The following is a 23,058-nucleotide window of genomic DNA, read 5'->3' as shown; positions in this document are numbered from 1 at the left end:
CCTCTCAAACCCAACACCCAGCACAGTGCCTGGCACACGGTGGTGTTCCAATATGATGAATACATTTATAAAGGAACAAATGATGGATAAATGTGTAAAATGGTACTATAGTAGCTGAACCCAGACTTCCAGTTTCACCAGCTCCTATTCCCATTCTTCATAATCTTAATTCAAAGAATCTAGAGACAAGTAAGAAAGTGGACTGCATTGGACAGTTGGTGTGAGTGTGTGATCAAGATGTAGACGTCAGAGAGACAACAGAACTGAATGCAGTAAAGTATAAAAACTCACTCCTCACTCTTTCACTCCATATAGGGATTATTCTCCATCATTTGCTGGCCAAGGCAGTCTTTCCATGCCTAACTAAAAATCTTTTCAACTGGTCAATATAATAATTGTTTAATCCAATATGACCTTGTAGACCATACAGCCACAGAGGAGAGGAAACTACCGAAAGAATTATAAGAATAGAGGAAAACTATAGTAATCAATAGAACTCATGGTTCTTTGACCTGGAGTAAATCACAACTTTTCTAAACCTCAATCTCCCCATCAACAATGCTGGGGGCAGGGGACGGTGATTAGCACACAGAGCAGAGAGAAATGACAGTGATCTTTGCCCTGCCGACAGCATGGATTTATTTTGAGGCTTACAGGGAGACAGGTCAAAGTGCTCTGTTTATTCTACATGTCTACATAGTAAATTATCACCTTTTAGCATTAGAGGGGATATTAGAAGACAGCTAGTTCAACCTTTCACTCTACATAGAAGCCAACATCAGCAATGTACAGAAAGTAGTATTTTATTTTGCACATATTCTGGAAAGAACACCCAAACTGATTGCTTCCAATAAATTCAAGCCTCTAAAACCAATGAACATAAATCCTAATGAGAACATTAAGAAACTGGAATTGAATTTAATAATTCACATATTCACCACACTTCACTGAGTTGCTCTTAGGCTAGTCACTATGTTAGGCACTAAAGATACAGTAAAAGAAAAAAAAAAGATATGATCCCTCCCTCCAGAAGCTCACACTTCACTTATCTGTATATCACTTATAAAATACTTATTAGATGCCAGATACTCTTCTAAGCACTTTACAAATATTGGCAATCTAATAGGGACAGATGTACTTAGGCCATTAGTTACACCTCAATGCACTAAACATCTAGAAGAAGTCTGAACAAGAGTGACTGTGGCAGGAGTTATTAGTTCTGATTTGGGAAGAGGTGAAGCATTGTGAAGTGGATAGGTGTGAAGACCAGACAGAAGAGTGGTGTTTATGCTGCATCTTCAAGAATAAAGAGGCATTTGCCAGGGACTGAACAGGAGTTGGGGATAAGAAGGAAAGAGCATTTGAAATAGAGGGACCAGCAAGAGCAAAGGCTGAAAGCATCAGAATAGACAGGATGGTCACAAAGCTTCCTATATATTCATGATCTAGCATGGCTGGTGAGTAGAAGTTGGGAATACAAAGCAGGCTGGTCTTACATATAATACGGACTCACTGATATTTTTTAGTATCCTAGAGATACAAGTAGGTAATTATGAAAAAACAATACTGGTACAATATACAATTTGTATACATGTGTTTGTTTATGTGTATATGTATATTTTTCAAAGTTGTTTGCCTACGTTTATTCCATCTTTTAATCTATCATCTATAACCACTTTGAATTTGAATGATAAAAAATTAAAATACCTTTTTTGTTCTTTTCATTATGTTTTTCAGCAAGATTAGACAAAGACCTGGAGATAACAATAAACAAATCAATTTATTTAGAAGTCATGTATTTGGAAAGATAAATTCTGAATTCTTCTGAGAGAAAAGTATAGAACAGTATTTGAAATTGATACCAAGTTTTAATGGAGAAGCCAACACTGAAACAGAGGAGGAGACACTATAAATACTGTCACTCTTTGTTGGCATCTGGGAGGGGTGACATATTAAGATTCCTTTACTTTCTAAAATAATCTTTGAGAACACATATTGCCAGGAGCCTAAAGGGATATACATAGAGATTTATGAAGATACTTTAAAACTAGGAAATCAGTGGAGCAATGAGGAACATTGCTACCTAAAGAATAACAGGTATAAAACATGATCAAACAACTGACAACCAGCTGAGTCAAAGTACTGTGTAAGAAATAATTGTGACTACTAGTCAAGGTTCTGTAACAATTGAGAGTCTCCATTTTTTGAGATAACATAGAATTAGGTAAATACAGTACAAATTTTTTCTTTAGCTCTTTTTTTAAAGTGTCTTCATGACATTTAAAGCTTCCTTAAAAAACTAAGATCAGCACCATAAAATGTTACTTGTCATAAAATTGATGTACACTTACCACTCTAAATTGTCATCCAATAGAAAGAGCAGTTTCAATACCACCACAATGATAGCTACAGCTTGTACATCGTACTTAACAGTTTTTGCCATTTTAGCTATAGGATCAAATGTCAGAAAATCCACTTCTCCCATTCCAGTCATTTTTACCACGTGGCAAGTTAAGCTATGCATTTCATCTGAAAAACAAAACAGTAAAATGTAAAATAAATTATTTGGCAACTAGACCATCCCCAATGTATATATCCATAAAATAACCTTTATCTTAAAACATGACACTATGCAAGAACTCAGAGACACACATTTTGTGAATAAAACATCAAAACATGGCATCCGTACAGAAAAATGAATGGTAGAATCTTAAAACGGCGTATCATTCCCTATTCCGACTTCCTAAAACATCAACTATTTCTAGGACACATCCTGGCATCTGGCAGCCACATACCAGTTGTTTCATCTACGTCTCTTGTCTGTGTTTCTACAGCAGTGTTTGCTCACCTAAAACTAACTCCCTTTAAGACCAAAAGCTTCTCTAGCAATGGATGTGCACTGGCTGGCATCCTGGCTAGCACACTGGAAGCCCTCAACAACTGTTTAACTAGATATATTGCTTTCCTAAAGAAATTACATGTTCAGCATAGACTACACCTATTACTCAAGACTGAATAATGTGGGACTTGGAACCAGAAAACCTAGGACCTATATTTAAGCTTTCCAATCATTAGTTTTGTGACTCTTGGATCAGAGTCACTTAGCCTCAGTTTCTTCACTTGTAAAATGGGTTATAATGAGAATAAACTGAGGTTATGCTCAAGTGAATAGACTTTGAAAACTAAACAAAAAATTTCTGTACTTCCCAATCTAAGTATGTAAGCTGTGACCACACCCTACTCTAATCAATTTCAAGTATGATAGCCATTTTTTATAAGAGATAATGAGCTTGCATGGAACTGAACTGAATCTCCTACATGCATTCAGTTACCATGTCCTGTTAATTCCATTCTCTCAATGTGGCATATGGTACCATGGTTGAGAAGAGGCTACGGAACCAAACTGCTGGGACTACAGTCCCTGCTCCATCACTTACTAGCTCTGTGACCGTGGACATGTTATACAACCTTTCTGTGCCTCAGTTTTTAAACAATCTATCTAAAATAGGAATAAGAATAGTAACTGCTTCATAGCTATTGTGAAGACTGAATTAATGAATACACCTAAGGCACTTGGATCAGCGCTGACTGCATTCCAATCCATCCCCTTTCTTTCCTTCACTGTTGCTCCTTAGGCCACCCTTATAACTGCTCTCCCTCTCTATAGTCTTACTCTCCTGTGGCCCAATCATCGTATTCCCCTGCTCTCATGAACTCACTAAAGCTTTTAGCTCCCAGACTAATCTCCATAGTTCCCCCAAACAAGCCATATTCTCACTTGCCTCTCTGCTTTGCACAGCTACTTTTGCCCCTTTGCCTAGAAAGCCAGTTTCTTTCCCCCATTCCTCATCTTAGGCTCTGCCTGGCTGACGCTCACTCATCTTAGAGAACTTAGTTACACCAGTGACTTCCTCTAAGAACAGACATGGTACCACAGCCTCCTGTGACTGGCCCTCTTCTGAGTGCTAAAGCAGATGTCCTGACATGTACCCTTCTACTGCACACAGTTAAGGGTTTATCTTTCTGTTTCCCTCTTAAACTTGAGGGTGACTCAATCTTGTTTTATTTGTCTTCCTAACTGCTACAACCCACACATAATTCATACTAATTACATGTTTATGATAAAGAATAAATAAAACACAAAATTAATTTCTTTCTTGAAACATTTAAGTAAAAAAATTTGGTTGATTAAAAAATGCTTTGTTAACATAGAAACAGAACACATATAACAATGATAATTCAAAATATTGCATCAAAGTATTTTTATGTCTCCAGATTCTGATAGCTTGGCTCAAGTTTTCACTTGGCTTTTATTCTTCCAACAAACATTTATTGAGCAACTAGTGTGTTCTAGGTACTTAAGACACAGACACAGTCCTTTTCCTCAAGTCCTTTTCCTAATGATAATGCAGTATGGTACAGGCTATGACAAAGATGGGATGGTGCTTTCAGGAAATGCAAATAGTCCAACAAGGCTTTAGTGTTGAATGTGAAGAGGCTGGCACGGCCAGACAGTGAAGGTCTTTGTGAGGCAGAGAATTTGGACTATTATACTATTAGGATAATTACAATTTACAGGTTTCACCTGAATTTACTCCTGGGTTCATTCAGATGCAAAAAGATTAGGAGACAGAAAATTAAGCTCAATTCAACAAGCATTTACTGAGTGTCCACTAGGTACAAGACATTGTGCATTAATATAACGGAGGAAATTAGAGAAATGAATGATAGGACTCTTGCACTCAAACATGTACACTTCAAACATAGAAAAGATTAATTTTAAAATACATTCACTAAAATTTTAACCATTATCTATATTGGGTTGTAGAAGCTATAGTCTCTTCTCAGATAATTTAAAAATCAAAACCATATTAGTATTATTATTCTAAAAAATGACATTTCTTGAAATATTTCTCTTCTTTTAAAATTAATATCTTGGCCAGGCGTGGTGGCTCATGCCTGTAATCCCAGCACTTTGGGAGGCCAAGGTGGGCAGATCACCTGAGGTCAGGAGATCCAGACCATCCTGGCTAACACAGTGAAACCCTGTCTCTACTAAAGATACAAAAAATTAGCCCGGCGTGGTGGTGGGCGCCTGTAGTCCCAGCTACACTGGAGGCTGAGGCAGGAGAATGGCGTGAACCCGGGAGGCGGAGCTTGCAGTGAGTGGAGATCACGCCACTGCACTCTAGCCTGGGTGACAGAGTGAGACTTCGTCTCAAAAAAAAAAAAAAAAAAAAAAAAAGAAGATCTTGAACTGCTCCCCTTATGCCAAAAGTACAGACTAATAAAAAAAGCAACTGGAAGAAATAATGAGAATGGTAGCAAGGGCAGTATAGGTCTTGGAAGGGAGCAGAGGGTGGGAAGACCACAGGCTTTGGAAGGGGAAGACTGGGTTGTAGGAATCTACTCTGCCATCTACCAGCTGGGTGTCCCTGAACTGCCCTAAGTCTCATCTGTCAAGGGGAAGCCTGCTTGCCCTCCCTTTCCACCTTCACAAAGGAGAGAATTTATATATGGGCACTTTGGAAACTTCAGAAATTACATATATGAAACAGAAATTACATAAATGATCACGAACGCCGTCAGAAACTCTATCCAGCAGGCTCGTGGGTGACAATGGGAGGAACCACAGTAGAGGGTGGAGAGTGCATCTGAGCTCATTCATGGCCATCAAAGGGGCAGTGCTTACTCAGGCAGCGTGTGTGTGACATACTTGCCCAAACCTTTCCCTGAGCCCCAGAGGCTACCTGGTCACCTTTAAAGGCGTTGAGGAGGGGCAGCTATTGTCCCAGCATGTTTAAAACCACTTTTAGCTTTCTGGGAACCCTAAACCCTCTCTTTGTAAAAGTACCACATACATATATCTCTTCTTTTTGATCAATGGCACCACACAACTGATGGCATTACCGGGAGCAATATTTGTAATTACAAATGGCACATTCTGGAAATACTCTTATAATCTTATGTATGGGTGGTTTGCAAACCAACTGTAAACATTTTAGAATCTACATCCTAAGGTATAGGGACTATCATAACTTAATTTGTAGATCTATTTTTTGTTTTAAAAAAAATAGGCCAGGCTTGGTGGCTTATGCCTGTAATCCCAGCACTTTGGGAGGTCAAGGCAGGAAGATGGCTTGAGCCTGGAGGTTCAAGACCAGCCTGGGGAACATGGCAAGACCTCGTCTCTATTAAAAATAATAACAATAAAAAAAACTAGCCAGGTATGGTGGTATGTGCCTGTAGTCTCAGCTACTCGGGAGGCTGAGGTGGGAGGATCACTTAAGCCCAGGAGTTCAAGGTTGTAATAAGCTACGATCACGCCACTGCACTTCAGCCTGGTCAACAGAGCAAGATCTTGTCTTCAAGAAAAAAGAAAAAGCTTATTGCACTCCCCGTGCCCACTAATAAGTAATACAACTCAATATAGGATATTTGTAAGATACATAAAGGTAGGAGAAGAAAAAAATAACATGTGTTACCCTAACGTAGAAATAGCCACTTTAACATTTTGGTATATTTACTTCTAATCTTTCCACGAATGTCTTCATTTTCTGTAGCTGTGGTTATGTTATACATAATTTTGTAATTTGGCTTGTTTGACTTTTTATTATAACAAACATTTTCCATGCTTTTATGAACTCTTCATAAACATTATTTTAAAAGCTACATACCTAATGTTCCACTGAATGTACACACCACTGTTTACATAACCCTTCCCTTTCTTTTGGATATTTAAGTTGTTTCTGATTTTTCAATATTATAAATAAAGAGACTAATGACATTTATGTGTAATTTTTTTCTATATTTCACATTATTTCTATTGAACAGACTGTGAGAAGTGAAATTTTTCTACCTCCATTTTTTATAATACTGCCTCCAAAAAGTCACTTAATAAATATCAAATGACAATAATGTCTCTCTGCATATTATAACAGATTTATTTCTACTCCTTACAGGAAATGTTAGGCAAGAAATACAGTTAAACTATGATATCAGACAGAAAACCTATCATCCCCTCTCTGTCCAATAATAAACACGTGAGATAGATGATTGCTTGCTATTAACCAGGCTGCATCAGTTACAGACGCTTGCTTGCTATTAACCAGGATGCATCAGTTATATTTTGATAATCCCTGGTATTCCTTCCATAACCCAGTATTCTCTCTATAAACTCAGGATTTAGAACATAAGACAGCATACAGGAACTTTCCGCACTTCAGAGACCCATCAAAGAAGCAGAAAGAAAAAAAAATCCAAAATAGTAATTCTGATCTATACAACATATCCAAATGCAGAAATAAGATCTTCCAAATTCTGGAATCTTAAATAACTACTGATTTCTGGAATCTCAATAAGAGCCATGTTCCTTAGCTTTAAAAATGTTACATTTGAAAAATTTAAATTATTTTTGTTCCTGTTTTAAAAAATATTTTTAAATTATGACAATACTTACATTTTTATACGTTACTACATATTTCTATTCATATTTATAGTTACTGTACATACAATTTTGTATATTGCTTTTTTCACATAACACATGTATTTTACTCTCCTATTAACAATACATTCAATCACATTTTTTACATTGCTTCAGCAATGGTATGGTCACACCATGTTTGTATTTTCTCTTAAGAATATAAGTCCAAAATTTCTCACATTTCTAGTCTAACAAGAAATTCAGGACTGGATTCCACCAGCAGATTCCATTGAGGTTGCCTGTGTGTTGGTATACTATGAACCAGGTATAGTGAGGCTCTTTTTACATTCTATGTTTCACTGCCTTAAAGAGTTCAATATGATCTGACCAGATTTTGATCTCCATTTGTTTTATGCACTGGATATATTATCAAACAACAAAAATGTTACCATAGATTAGCTTCTAGGATTTTTTTAAAAATTAGAATTCATTATGTAATAATAATGCCTCATGCAAATTAAAAAGTGCCATTTTGGGATGGGGGACAGGTCATTAAAAACATATACTGAAACATTTGGTACTTTACTTGCACTTAGCAAACTTACCATAAAAATCAAACATATTCTCTCAAGCATAAATCCCTCACACCAAAACAGAACTCTCATTTCTGAAAACTCTATTTCTGAAAACTCTATTTCTGAATATTGACCCTTTAATGATTTTAAAAGGTCTGAATTATTTTAAGAAAGGATTCTGACATTAAGTTTCATGTTACCATGGACCTTTTCAGGTGGTTCTAATAGTCTGTGATTTGAAAAGATTCTATACTCTGCTTATTATAACTCTACTAGTTAAAGTGTCCCCACAATATATGCCACACACTTACCAGGGAGGTTGACTTCCATCAAGTATTTCATACACAGTATGTTGGGATGAAGATAGCAGTCTTCAGTTATGTCTGGAAAACGAGGCAAATCTAAAAATGTGCCAACTTCTATTGTTTTTTTATAGATATCCTCGTAGTCAGGCCAAGACTGAAATAAAAGAGAGACCATTGTAGTTGCGATTTCTGCAACAAAAATTATTTTTAAAAGTATGTTCTGATTTAGAATGGCGATTATTAAAAAGTAAAAAAATAACAGATGCTAGCTAGTGAAGTTGTGCAGAAAAAGGAACACTTATGCACTGCTGGCAGGAATGTAAATTAGTTCAGCCACTGTAGAAAGCAGTTTGGAGATTTCTCAAATAACTTAAAACAGAGCTGCCATTCAAGCCAGCAAACCTATTACTGGATATACACCCAAAGGAATATAAGTCATTGACACATGCATGTGTGTGTTCATCACAGCACTATTTACAATAGCAAAGACATGGAATCAACCTAAATGCCTCCCAACAGTGGACCAGATGAAGAAATTGTCGTCTATATACACCATGGAATATTACACAGTCCTAAGAACAAGATCATGTCCTTTGCAGTGACATGGATGGAGCTGGAGGCCATTATCCTAAGCAAATTAATGCAGTAACAAAAATCCAAATACTGCATTTCTCACTTATAAGTGGGAGCTAAACACTGAGTACACATGGACACAAAGAAGGGAACAACAGACACAAGGGCCTACTTCAGGGTGGAGAGTGGAGGATCAAAAAACTACCTTTACCATGCTTATTACCTGGGTGACAAAATAATCTGTACACCAAACCCCCATGACACGCAATTTACCCATGTAACAAACCTGAATGTGTGCCCCTTGAACCTAAAATCAAAGTTGGAAAGAAAAAAAAAATTTCTGATTTAGCAAGTAATATGTTCCAAGCCAGAGTATTTGGAATGCTTAAGAAAGAAAAACGAACAGGTAAAACTAATATGCACTCACTGAATAAAATTTGGAATTTGGAGAAAAGCATGAAGGGAGAAAACCCCCATAAATCCTTAATATTTTAACTCAGCAATTTTAAATCATAAATACTAAATGTTAAAAGCCACTAAAATTCTATTTGGCTCTTAAAACTCTTACTGGGTTTTCCCATGATATGGTAAAATCACTGCTTCTTGCCTTAGAAGAATCTGGAGAAAGGATGAAAGCTACAACCCAGAGTTATAATGTTGTCATGACTGCTCTGATACACAACTTCCCTCTCACCTTTCCCACCTGCACTCTCTCATTACTCTTCAAATTCATAGCTAACAAATGCGGCTCATTGTTACATAATATTCAGGTGTTTCCATATGGGAGTAACGCCAGGCTTTAAGTCTAGTAGTTAAAAATCCACAATTCAACTTTATACTAAATTCGCACATATAAAAGTATGTAAGATTCTCTTACAAAGTTCAGAAAAGCTATGAACAAACATGAATATATTAATTCTGTCTAGCACTTACTTTAAGAACTCAAAGTTTTTGCATATACCATTTGCATTTTTGCAATTTATAAACATTCCTAATATTAATACTGCATGTAATTTTTCACTTACTCATCTATTCACATAAAAAATTTAGTTTAGAGTGGCCAGGTACGGTGGCCCACGCCTGTAATCCTAGCACTTTGGGAGGCCGAGCTGGGCGGATCATGAGGTCAGGAGATTGAGACCATCCTGGCTAACACAGTGAAACCCCATCTGCACTAAAAATACAAAAAATGAACTGGGCATGGTGGCGGGCACCTGTAGTCCCAGCTACTTGGGAGGCTGAGGCAGGAGAATGGCGTGAACCCAGGAGGCGGAGCTTACAGTGAGCCGAGATCGCACCACTGCACTCCAGCCTGGGTGACAGAGCCAGACTCCGTCTCAAAAAAAAAATAAAATAAAATAAAATTTAGTTTAGAGCCTATTCTATGCAAGGAATTGTGCAAAGTACTTTGGGAAATAAAACATGAATAAGATAATCTCAAAAATAAAAAGATGAATAAGACAATCTCCTTAAGGAGTTGACAATTGAGAAAGGAGATAAGGCTTGGATAAATAACTATAGTACAACACACATGCGCATGTGGGATTTCAGAAAACTAACATTTCTGATATGGTAGAACACTATTAAAATTGAGCCTAATACAAAAATTCTGAAAATCCATTTTGCAGTATCTATTAAAGTTGAGCATATGTACCTCCTAGGTCAAGGGAATTCTACTCCTAGCTATGTATACCCAGCAGAAATGTGTACACATGCCCATAAAAGACATGTACTAGGATGTTCATAACAACACTATTTGTGAAAACTCTAAGCTGGAAATTACTCAAATGTCCATAAATTACTTATCCAGAATAGATAAGTGAATTGTGATATAATCTCACAATGGAACAGTATTCAGTAAGTGAATGTGCTACATGCAACAATGAATCAATCTTCAAAACATAATGTTCAAAGAAAAAAGCCAGATGCAAAAGAGAATGATTCCATTTACATAAAATATAAAACTCAGTAACTCTGTCCCCAGCTTCTGTACTGTCAGAAGTCAGGATTTGATTACTCTAAGGGTGGGCAGGACATGACTGGAAGGGAGCACCCAGCAGAGCTCCTGGGGCGCTAGTAACGCTTCTCCATGAAGCTGGGTGCTGTGACTGTGTTCAGGTTGTGAAAATTCATCACACTGTATATACATTTATGATGTGTAGAATTTCCTATGTGTCTATTTTACCTCAATAAAAAGTAAAAAAAAAAATGCTTCATACATCACCTTTGTGAGAGAAATCATTGCTCAAATACAAAGGTGGAAAGACCTTAATGGTACAGGGGTATATGCTTATACAGAGACAATTATACTGTTAATTTTTAGAATTTATAACTATGCTTGATTTTACTTTGCCTGAAGCTAAAATCTTCTCTGTATTATATTTAGTTTGGTACAACTATTTCAATAGCTAAACTCTTACATTTCCTTAGGAAAAATGCCTTCAGTTTATGTTATATTATCAACATATGATTGATCTGTAGCTCAAGAATACAAAGTAATTTTCTGTTAATCCAAAGTAGCAATGTGGCATTTTAAGGTTTTTTTTTAATGTTGGGATACAGTTATTCTACTTGTACACTAAAATACTATTAATTGTATTTTAATCTGTGAATTTTAAAGAGAGAAAAGAAAAACATAAGTTCTCAGCGACCTTTGAAAAGAAAGTATCTTCCTTTTTATTTATAAAATTCATTAATTCAGACCTCTGGTTCGTTCTGCACAGAATTTGAAGCATCTTTTCAAGCTGAGACAATTTAACATTACTAATAAGAGTTATGGCAATCTTAATCCTTTTAAATAATGCAGGTAAGAGATGCAATTAAGTACTTTTATCTGCAAACAAAACACTAGAGCAGTAAATGTTCCCCTTAGAAAAAAAATCATCTACAAAATGATTTAATGGATGATAAATTCATGACAAGTATGTGTAAGGTCATTAATGAAAAGCAATTTGGTAGGCTAAAAGGATTTAGCATATTTTCAAAACTTCCACAGTAAAAGCTGATACATGAAACTCAACATCTGGTGACAAAGAGGCCACTATTCTTTCAAATATGAATTGAGGAGAAAATAATTATTAAGTGTGCATATCTGCCTATTTATCCTATAGATTAGATTCTAGATTCTGCTAGTCTCAATTCAGTATTATAGATTTCACTTCTTAAAATTTCTTTTATTTTTAAACAGAACTAACTTTTCCTTTTTGAGTAACACTCAAAATATTTTTTTAAAGGTGGCTAAAGGGTTTTCAATCCTATCCCATTTTCTTTTAACCATTGTCTCATTGTTATGCATTTAGGTCACTTCCCATTTTTAAACTAGTATAAATAATGCCACGATGAATATGTTAGCAACATTTCAATTTGATTATAAAAATAACACACCAACATTATAGAAAATTAAGGAAATATAAAATTCTATATTAAAAGATAATAAAAATCTCCGACAACTTAGGGAAACCCTCTGTTAGGATCTGGGTGGACTTTTCTCTCAGCTCATTTGGGCACATCCATATTTATAACACTGGGATTTAAATTCAACAGCCTATTTGACATCTCTACTTGGATTATCTCTCTAGTATGTCAAACTTATATATCCCAACATCTTCCATATCCCTAAATTTTAATCCCTCCAGCAGTGTTCCTTACCCAGTCGCAAAAAGCAACATTTAGGAACATCCTTGACACCTCCCTTTCCTCACACACCACGTTCATTCCATTGCACAGACTGTTTACTCCATCTCCAAGCCTGGCCTTCAGTGACAGTCTTTCTCATCACTTTAACAACTCTACCCCAGGCCCGAACTATCAAAAACCTCCTGACAGCCCTATATCTGCTTCTAGCTCTTTGCAACTGGGAGCCAGGGTAAGATTTTATTTTATTTTATTTTTTTTTTGAGACAGGGGCTCACTCTATTGCCCAGGCTGGAGTGCTGTGGCATGATCACAGCTCACTACAGCCTTGACCTCCCGGCCTCAGCCTTCTGGGTAGGCTGGGACTACAGGCATGCGCCACCACACCCAGCTAATTTTTTGTATTTTTTGTAGAGATGGAGTTTTGTCATATTGCCCAGGCTGGTCTTGAACTCCTAGGGTCAAGCAATCTGCCTGCCTTGGCCTCCCAAAGTGTTGGGATTACAGGCATGAGCCACTGCACCCAGCCCAGGGTAAGATTATAAAATGAAAATCTGGTATGTCATTCCCCTACTAAAATCCCTCCAATAGTTTACACTGCTCTTAGGCTAAGCTCCTGCCTGTCTGAGAGCTTTTGTACAAACTGGATTAGGAATATAGTTTTGTCTCCTGAATTTTGACCTAACATTATGTTTTGTGAGAATTTTCTAATGCCATGAGACAGCCTGTGAGAACATAATTTTGAGTGACTGGAAAACATTCTTCTTTATGAATCCATCATTTCCTTATTACTGGATATTTATGTTAGATATACATATCATGCATCATATTAAGCAGCTAAGAAAACGTGCTTTGATAGGCTGTTTTATGATTTAGGAAAATTCCCATAGTACAATACTCAATTTTTAATATGCAGGAGACAAATTTGTATACATACTTCAATCCTAATTTTGCAAATATGTTTATGTATGTTAAACAAGACAATCAAAAATAGCAAATGTTAATGGCATTCATGAGAAATCAGACTGTGATTTTCATCTCCTTCTTCATCCTTCTCATTATTTTCTACATTCCTTCTAATTCTGAATACATTACTTTTGTAATAAGAAAAAAATAACATTCAAAAATATATTATGGTTGTCTAAAAAATTAAATATAGACTTATTATATGATCCACTAATTGCACTTCTGGAACTGAAAGCAGGGACGCGAACAAATATTTGTATACCAATGTTCCTACTGGCACTGCTCACAATAGCCAAAAGGTAGAAACGACCCAAATGTACACCAATGAGTGGATGAACAAAATGTAGTATGTATGTACGTAAACGTATATATATTTTATGTAAGACAAAGCTGGATATTAGCAAGTAGTACAGATTTTGAATGTTTTATATATATATCATAGAATATTATCCAGCCTGAAAAGGAATGAAATTCTGACACGAACTACAATATAGGTGATCCTTAAAGATATTATGCTAAGTGAAATAAGCCAGACACCAGACACAAAAGGTCAAATGTTGTATGATTCCACACGTTATGAGATACCTAGAGAAGTCAAATTCCTAGAGACAGAAAGTAGAATGGTGGTTACCAGAGGCTGGAACAAGTGGGGAATGGGAAGTTGGTGTTTAATGGGTATGAGTTTCAACGTGGGAAGATGAAACAATTCTAGAGATGGATGGTGGTGATGGATGCACAAAAATGTAAATACATTTAATACCACTGAGCTGCACACTTACAAATGGCTAAAACAGTAACTTTTATGTACATTTTGCCACCAAAAAAAGTATAAAATGGAACCTAAGTTCTCAGACAAGGTGGCAGGTGAAAAAAAAAAAGAAAAAAGGAATGTAAGTAATGTCTGTCTAAAGGAAAAAAAAAAACACAACATGTTAAAGAGGTCATAATTAGAAGTGTAATAAAGCTGAAAATTTAAAAAATTCAGCATTTCAGATATGAAATCTACAGACATTCAAAATCTATACCACTTGCTAATATCTACTTTTATCTTACACAAAACCTCTTATAAACAGAAATATACTTTTGGGGAAATATGGAGTTATTAAACTATAATTATTAAAAATGTAACACCAAGATACGTGTCCACATTTCCCAGAATAAGAAGCCTGCCTGAATCTTCTCCATTAGATACAATGTACTCTGTCAATGACTTACAGAGAGAGTAGGGGGGATACTTCTATCTTTTCAGCCTTGATTTTCACTATTTTCATATATGTTAAACTCATAGACCAGTTTCTCAATAGATATAGTTCCCAAACAGTTTTAAACAGAATCCTGTTTAAAACAACACATACTTAATAAGGTATAACAGCATTTTGTTTTATACTGACCCTTTGGTTATCTGCTAATTCTACCTCAAATCTTCTGTGGAAGAAGGTGGAATAACAAAAGACAGACATAGAGATAAGGCTTATATAATGCACTGCTCAAAGCACAATCTCCATCAGAATCACTTGCAAGATGCTTACAAAAAGCATCTTCTTAGAGCCCACACTATACTTACTGAATCAATTTCTGACACTGGGTCTAAGAATCTGCAGTTTACCAAGCTCTCCAGGATATTCTTATGCATACTAAAGCCTGAGAGCCTCTAGAGATTAATGAAATTGCTATGGATCCCCAGAAAACAGAATATGCCGGTTGTAGGAAACAAAAAATAAAACATGCAGAGGCTATTTTTCTTGTAGACAGGAGGAAGTGCTCAGATAGTTTTACTCTCCAAGTTTGGAAAGAGAAGCACACATACATACACATTCCAGTGAGGCTGAGATGATGGTAGCCAGGGGCGGGGCGGGGGGTGGGGGGAAGTGGGCCAGGAACACAAGAAAACACCAGCTGGCTTCTCTCCCTCATGCTGTCTGGGAGGGAAGAGTAGAAATGAGGGAACCTGATCATTATGCTCACCTCAACTTCCCTCAAGTAGATTTGAAACCTGTCAGGTTATTATTCTAACAAAGATTGTACAAAAAATCCCAAGCATTACATGTGGCCTACAGAGTAAGAAGGTGAACAAATCTAGAGTCAGGTTTGAAGACTCTGGGCAGATCAAAACAATCCAATAAGGCCTTCATTTGAAGGTGCTTAAGAAGTGACTGACAGCTCTGGAGGAGTCTTTTTCTTCCTTCAACCAAAAGAAACCCAGTTTCACAAAGGGTGTAAGATTGCTCCAAGGCAAAATGAATCATTCTGGCTAAGTGCCACGCAGTGGGTTTGGCTGACCCAGTATTACATCTTTTCTTTTTACTCATTCAGGGAGAAGATCAGAATGCTGTTGATCAACATTCAAAATATTGGAGATGTACTTCAGAATAAATTTCCAGTTTCCTCTTTATCCCTTCTTGCTGAGTCTAGTGAGGGATGATGAAATGACTAATTATTGAGAGGATTGAGAAACACTGCCAAGGACTGTGGTAGAATAGCATCTATGTTACATATTATCTATTTTTAAACTGATCTGTAGGTTTAAAATATATAAAGAAAATCAAGGCTGAAAAGATAGAAGTAGCCCTATTTTAAGTCACTGACAGAATAAATTGTATCTAATATAGACAAGTATATCTAGACCCAGTACTTTGGTTCAATCAATGATCTGATTATTTGGTATGCTGTGAAGAGATGGTGCCCCTGAAAGATACTAGATTTTCAGTTTATTCTACCAGGTAAACTGAAAGATTTTTGCTAGAAGTAAATAGGGCTTCAAGTCAGCACCATACTCCAGAAAGTTGAGTCACAAATGAAGTAGCAGAAGAGACAGAGGCAGAAAAAGGAGAAGAGGGTTAACTCCAAATTAATTTAAGTAAATGAAATGAACTAGCTATCTACCTGGGCTCAGGAATCACAACTCAGAAAAAGGAGATGGCTGGAAAGACTAAAATTTAATTTGCACACCTATCTCCTCTCCTGAGCTCTGCTCTTAAGTCAGGGTAATGGGAGGAAGACTCAGACTCTCACCGCCTGCTTAGAACAAGAAAACAAACCACATCAACACTCTGCATTCCATGTCCCTCTGCTTTAAGTGAGTTTTGCCAGATTTGTTGTTACTAAGACAGAGGGGCCACTGAAATACTAACAGAACAACTTAATGGAAAGAAACAGCTCAGCTGGGATAAAGGTTTGAAAAGGTTTTTAAAACTTTTTTTTTTGTTGTTGTTTTTAGATGTGCTCTCAACTTTCTGGAATAACAAAAATAAAACAAAACCAAACACAGAAGGAAAACCGTCCCCAGCAGCCCACACACAAAACCCCACTGGCATATCTTCATCGCCATCTCCTAGCACAATTGCACCTTTTGTCATTTCTGGTGGAGGTACAGCTGCTGAAGAAGCCAAGACTTAGTGGAGAAAGCTAAGGCATGGAAGGGGGGAAGAAAATGCTTCCTTTGTTAATGAAAAGCCGTTTCCATTTAAAAGTTTCAACATACTATAGAATTGTGAATGCACTTTTGTGAGCAAAAGCAAAAAGCACACAATGAAGAAAAGCTGCCTGTCAATTAAATCAACAGTCATCTCAAGGCAACACAAACCTCCTCTTCTTGAAAAAAGAGGGAAGGAAGGGAGGGAAGTAGGGAGGGAGTGTGGACATTTACTACACTTGGCTGAGGATGTGTCTAAAAGGTATAATAAATGTGACATACAGGGCTTCTAGAGTGATACAGGTCCATTTCATTACAATAGTAAGAAATCACAAGTTTAACATGTTTTTTAAAAGACCACAAAGCTACAATAAATTGTTCCAGCATGCATTAAAAACGAAGTGCTTGGGAAAGCATTTTATTGAATTTCACAAATATTACAGCGAGTTTATTTTCCTTCGTGAAGCAATACTTTAAGACAGGTAAGGACAGGCTAGAGTTTCTGTTACACAACAGCAGGCTCCTGTGATAAACCTGATTACAATACCCTGTCAGAGGCAAACTTCCTGCTCAGCTATTTAAAAAAAAAAAAAGAGTGCAGTGCCTCACCCTTACTTATTCTTATTGTTGTTTTGAGGCAGATTCAGCTGAGAAAAAGCTAATGCTAAGTGCACCTGTTAATCCAAACTGATATCAAGACTCTCCATAACAAAGGAAAATTAACAAGGAATAAAACTATCAGAAGCAATGACAAAGCACTGTACTTATGGAAAAAGAATAAAATGAATTCCACATGTATCATGATGCATAAATAGTTCACCTTGCATTTTTAATCTGCTAGACTTTTGTTAATGACAGTAAACCTACCATGTAGTAGAAAAAAATACTTTTTTTATTTTGAGAGAGGATCTCACTCTTGTCGCCCAGGCTGTAGTGCAGTGGCACAATCACAGCTCACTGCGGCTTCCACTTTCTGGGCTCAAGTGATCCTCCCACCTCAGCCTCCTGAGTAGCTGGGACCACAGGCAGGTGCTGCCACACCCAGCTAATTTTTGTATTTTTTGTAGATCCAGGGTTTCACCATGTTGCCCAGGCTGGTCTCAAACTCCAGGGCTTAAGGGATACTCCCGCCTCAGCTTCCCAAAGTGCTGGGATTATAGGCGTAAGCCACCATGCCTAACCACAAAAAATATTTTTTTGTGTTCAAAATCTAGTCTTCTGGGAGTTTGTGGTGAACATATTGCTTTATGTGAAATATAGTCTTGGTCCTGAGGATGAGGCCTTTTTAGAAACGTGTTGTCAACTTGTACAGACAAACACAAACCTTATGAACAAACACAAAATTATGAACTGCTGACCAATGAGGATTTGCCAACTGAACAGGAGATAATAATTTGTTTTGGCCCCAGGATCAGAGCTGGTAAAAACCTATTGGAGTCCTCCTTAATATGTGTCTGTTCTCCAAACACTCTGCTGATTGTTGCATAGCCATGTTCCAATTTCACATATCTGTAGTAATGAAGTTTAAAAGATGGTATCGAGAAGAGCAGATAATCTCAAAATAATTTCTATTTTATTTTGGAAGGGTTATGTGATTACTGTTGCAGCAGATTTACCTTTGCCGTTACTCGGTTTAGTTTAGGCTAGTGTAAAACCAGGTTCCCATTCTCTCCTCCTGGGAGGGAAGCCCCAGGTATACTGGGTACTGGGGCATACTGGCCCAGGATGAAACAAAATCACAGGTAATCCACACAAAATTATCAGCTTCACTTAGCAAACATGAGGTATGATTCTAAAAGAAATATAAATGTAGCCTCAAATACATTTTCTAGCCTGAGTAATTCACTGTTGGTTTCAGCATACTGGTAAGAATATGAACTGGTAACTTTTTCATATGAATGATACTGACACATCCATAACTCTTATTTTTAAATGTCCTTGCTAACAAGCAGAAGTTATATCCCTTATATATTTACCACTAAAATTTAATACAATTTTTTTTTCTTTAAATTTCTCTTAACCAAATGCCACTATTTAGTGGCCTTCTGATATATTGTGTAATAAATATATCAGAAGCAGTCTGGAAATTTCCTACCTATGTGAGAAAAACTCCCCAACAGATCAATTTGAATTTTTCTGAAAATAAAGTGTTTAAACTTACTGTTTTATAGCTATTTCAAATCATGTAATCAATAAACACAGACTGAGTCCTTATTTTGTAGACAGAATTATAGTAGGTCTTATAGAATCTATAATATAGATAATAAAATAGAAGCATTAAATACAGTCTTTATGCTCAATTAATTTACACTTTTAGTTAGGGATGTAAGACATATACAAACAAATCATGCATGACATACTATCTTTTACTCCTCTCTTTTATAAATTCTATTTAGACAATATCCTTTAGCCGCCTTTAAAATTTTGAAAAATGCAAAAGAATACATATACTATATCTGTAAGCTATGAAGCCTGGTAATAATAAATGCCTATGAATCCACTACCCAACTTAAGAACTAAAACATTATCAATATTGTTGTATCTACTAGTATACTTCTTCCCTATCCCATCCCTCTGTCTCCACCTCCAGAGGTAACTAGTTTACTGAATTTTGCTCATTGTTAACTTGCCTTTTAAAAAGACAGTATTATACCATAGTATGTCGTTTTCTGAGCTTTGCCTTTTTTTTAAAGTTATGATTATTATTTGAGACAGGGTCTTGCTCTGTCATCCAGGCTGGAGTGCAGTGGCATGATCATAGCTCACTGCAGCCTCGACCTCCCCAGGCTCAAGCAATCTTCCCACTTTAGCCTCTCTAGTAGCTGACACTACAGGTCGAGCCACCACGTCTAGCCTAAGCTTTGCCTTTCACACTCTATATAATGTTTCTTAGGTTCATTCACGTTGCTTGTAGCTGCAGTTCATGAATTTTCATAGTGGTTTAATGTACCATTATATAACCGTATCACATTTTTTCCATTTTCCTGTTGATAGACATTTAGATTGTTTCTGGTTTTGTTTGGCTTATGTTTTCATTACTTAGCTACCTTGTTTTAGTCTTTTAAAGTACTTAGGAGTAATGGGTCAGGATGGATATAACTTATAATCAATGATTCAGAAATAAAATTACACAGATACACAAGTAGGTAGGTAGACAGGGAAAACGGCACAAATGATCAAACAATGGCATAAAATGCTAACAACAGTTAAATCTGGACACAGGATATATGCGCATTCTTTGTACTATTCTTAGTTTTGCAACTTTTCTATAAATCTAAAATTATTCCAAAATAATTTTTTAAGTGCTCTCCAAGATGTAAGTGAAAAAAAGCAAAGTGCAATGGTTGCTACCAAGATGTAATTTCATATTATTTTCTATGCTTATATCTTCCACCAAAATCTCTAAGAAGTCTCTCTGCTTTTTTACCCTGTCCCTTTACTCAAAATTAATTTAAAAAGATGAAAGGTAAGTGTTGGCAAGGATGCAAAGAAAAGGGAACTCCTGTATATTGTTGGTGGGAATGTAAATCACTACAGCCATCATGGAAATGAAATGGAGGTTACTCAAAAAACTTAAAACAGAACTACCATATGACCCAGCAATCCTACGGCTGCATATATATCCAAAAAAATCAAAATCAATATGTTGACGGGGTTCACTGCAGCATAATTCACAAAAGCCAAGATATGGACTCAACCTAAGTGTCCATCAATGGATGAATGTAAGAAAACGTAGTACTGATATAGAATGGGAAACTATTCAGCCTTAAATTCAGAGGGAAATTCTGTCATTTGCGACAACATGGGTGAACCTGGAGGGCCCATAAGTAAAATAAGCCAGGCACAGAAAGACAAATACTGCATGATCTCACTTATATGAAGAATCTAAGGCTGGGTGAAGCTGAGGAGGGAGGGAATGGGGAGTTGTTGGTCAAAGGGTACAAAGTTTCAGAAGACAGAAGGAACAAGTTTTGAGATCTACTGCACAGCAGAGTGACTATAGTCAACAATAATGTATAGTCATGCGTAGCTTAATGACAGAGATACTTTCTGAGAAATGCATCATTGGGTAATTTCATTGTGTGAAGAGTGTACTTACACAAACCTAGATGGTACAGCCCACTACACACCTAGGCTATACGAGATAGCCTATTACTCCCAGGCTACAAACATGTATTGCATGTTATATACTGCTGAATGCTGTAGGCAACTGTAACACAACGGTAAGTATTTACGTATCTACACATAGAAAAGGTACAGTAAAAATACAGTATAAACAAACTGTACACCTCTATAGGGCACTTACCATGAATGAAGCCTTCAAGACTGAAAGTTGCTCTGGGTGAGCCAGTGAGTGAGTGGTGAGTGAATGTGAAGGCTTACAATATTACTGCACACTACATAAATGCTGTACACTTAGGCTACACAAAATTTATAAAAACGATGCTTCTTTCTTCAGTAATAAATTAACCTTAGCTTACTGTATCTTTTCTACATAAACTTAAAAATAATTTTAACTTTTTGACTCTTGTAATAAAACTTGGTTTAAAACACATACTGTACAGCTATACAAAAATGTTTTCTTTATATCCTTATTTCGTAATAAGCTTTTTTCTATGCTTAAAATTTTTATTTTTTGTTTTTTTACTCTTTAAACTTTTTTGTTAAAAACTAAAACACAAACATACACATTAGCCCAGGCCTATATGGGGTTAGGGGCAATAACATGCATGGAGCTGTCATCTCCTGTGGTAACAATGCCTTCTTCTGGAATATCTCCTGAGGAACCTGACTGAGGCTGTTAACTTTTTTTTAATAGGTAGAAGAAATACACTTTAAAGTAATGATTACAAGTATAGTAAATACATAAACCAGTAACAGTTATTATCAAGTATTATGTACTCCAAATTATATAAATGTATTATCACATGTACCCCAGAAACAGGTACATATATCAGGCATCAGTTAAAAAAATTAAACATACCAAAAAAATTCTTACACCTTATAGGGAAATAAAGTTGGGGAATAAAAGAAACAGGACAGTAATTTTAAAAAAGTATTCTGTATCATACATAATTATATATGCTATACTTCTCTACCACTGGCAGTACAGGTCTGTTTATAGCAGCATCACCACAAACACACAAGTAACGTGTTGTGCTAAGAGGTTATGAAGTCTACAACTTCACTAGGTGACAGGAATTTTTCAGCTCCATTACAATCTTATCAGACCACCGTTGTATATGTGATCCATTGTTGACTGAAACAGTTACACAGCACATGACTATATTGTATAATTTAAAGTAAGAGAGTAGGCCAGGTGCAGTAGCTCACACCTGTAATCCCAGCACTTGGGGAGGCCGAGGCGGGCGGATCACCTGAGTTCGGGAGTTCGAGACCAGCCTGACCAACATGGAGAAACCCCATCTCTACTAAAAATACAAAAAGTTGGCCAGGCATGGTGGCGCATGCCTGTAATCCCAGCTACTCGGGAGGCTGAGGCAGGAGAATCACTTGAACCTGGGAGGTGGAGGTTGTGGTGAGCATAGATTGCGCAATTGCACTCCAGCCTGGGCAACAAGAGGGAAACTCCGTCCCCCAAAAAAAATAAAATAAGAGAGTAAATTTCAAATATCTCACCATAAAAATGATAGGTGAGGTGACAGATATGTTAATTAGCTTGATGTAATCATTTCATATGGTAAACATATCTCAAAATATCACTGTACCCCATACATGTATATAATTATAATTTGTCAATTAAAAACAATATTACTTCAAAAAAGAAAAAAAACAGATCAACAAAAGGGATTATTACTAGGGCAGGTATTTAGGGGAAAAGATTTAAGTAAAGATCAGATTAGTGACAATATTCATGAACAGAGACTACAATTTTTTTTAAAGAAAATCCAAGAATGAGTGAGCAACAAGATGCTTTTAGGCATCTGAGAAAGAACTGTTTAGGTAATACCTAAAAAGCATCTGAATACTGACCCTATTTCTAAATGTCTAAAAATTAGTATTTGGAACACTTCTGTTTCTGCCCACGAAGGATTACCAACCATGGGAACTGAGCTTCCACCATATCCAACGGAGAACTGGAAAAAAATATATGAAAGAACAGGTTCAAGCATTGGACAACAGACAGCATGGGACACTAATCCCTTAGAG

The 23,058-nt window shown here is 36.5% G+C and overlaps 1 protein-coding gene across 3 annotated transcripts in view; it reads right to left on the bottom strand.

Annotated features, from left to right (window-relative positions):
* The window catches only part of TAF1B (TATA-box binding protein associated factor, RNA polymerase I subunit B), a 93,248-nt gene that overhangs the window by 22,450 nt on the left and 47,740 nt on the right, over positions 1 to 23,058 (bottom strand). For all 3 annotated transcript variants that reach the window (XR_009209366.1, XM_032172193.2, XM_058426670.1), the window contains exons 9-11: positions 8,310 to 8,457; positions 2,352 to 2,529; positions 1,708 to 1,754 (exon numbers count right to left, since the gene is read on the bottom strand). Coding sequence is in view for 2 of the 3 variants with exons in the window: in XM_032172193.2 (XP_032028084.1) it covers positions 1,708 to 1,754; positions 2,352 to 2,529; positions 8,310 to 8,457 (373 nt within the window). In the remaining variant the exon portion in view is untranslated. The remainder of the gene's footprint in view (positions 1 to 1,707; positions 1,755 to 2,351; positions 2,530 to 8,309; positions 8,458 to 23,058) is intronic.

This window comes from Hylobates moloch, unplaced genomic scaffold (assembly GCF_009828535.3).
Source record: "Hylobates moloch isolate HMO894 unplaced genomic scaffold, HMol_V3 SCAFFOLD_13, whole genome shotgun sequence".
Taxonomy (NCBI): Eukaryota; Metazoa; Chordata; class Mammalia; order Primates; family Hylobatidae; genus Hylobates; species Hylobates moloch.
Note: the sequence above shows the minus strand (reverse complement) of the source record. Positions and strands in the feature narration are given on the sequence as shown.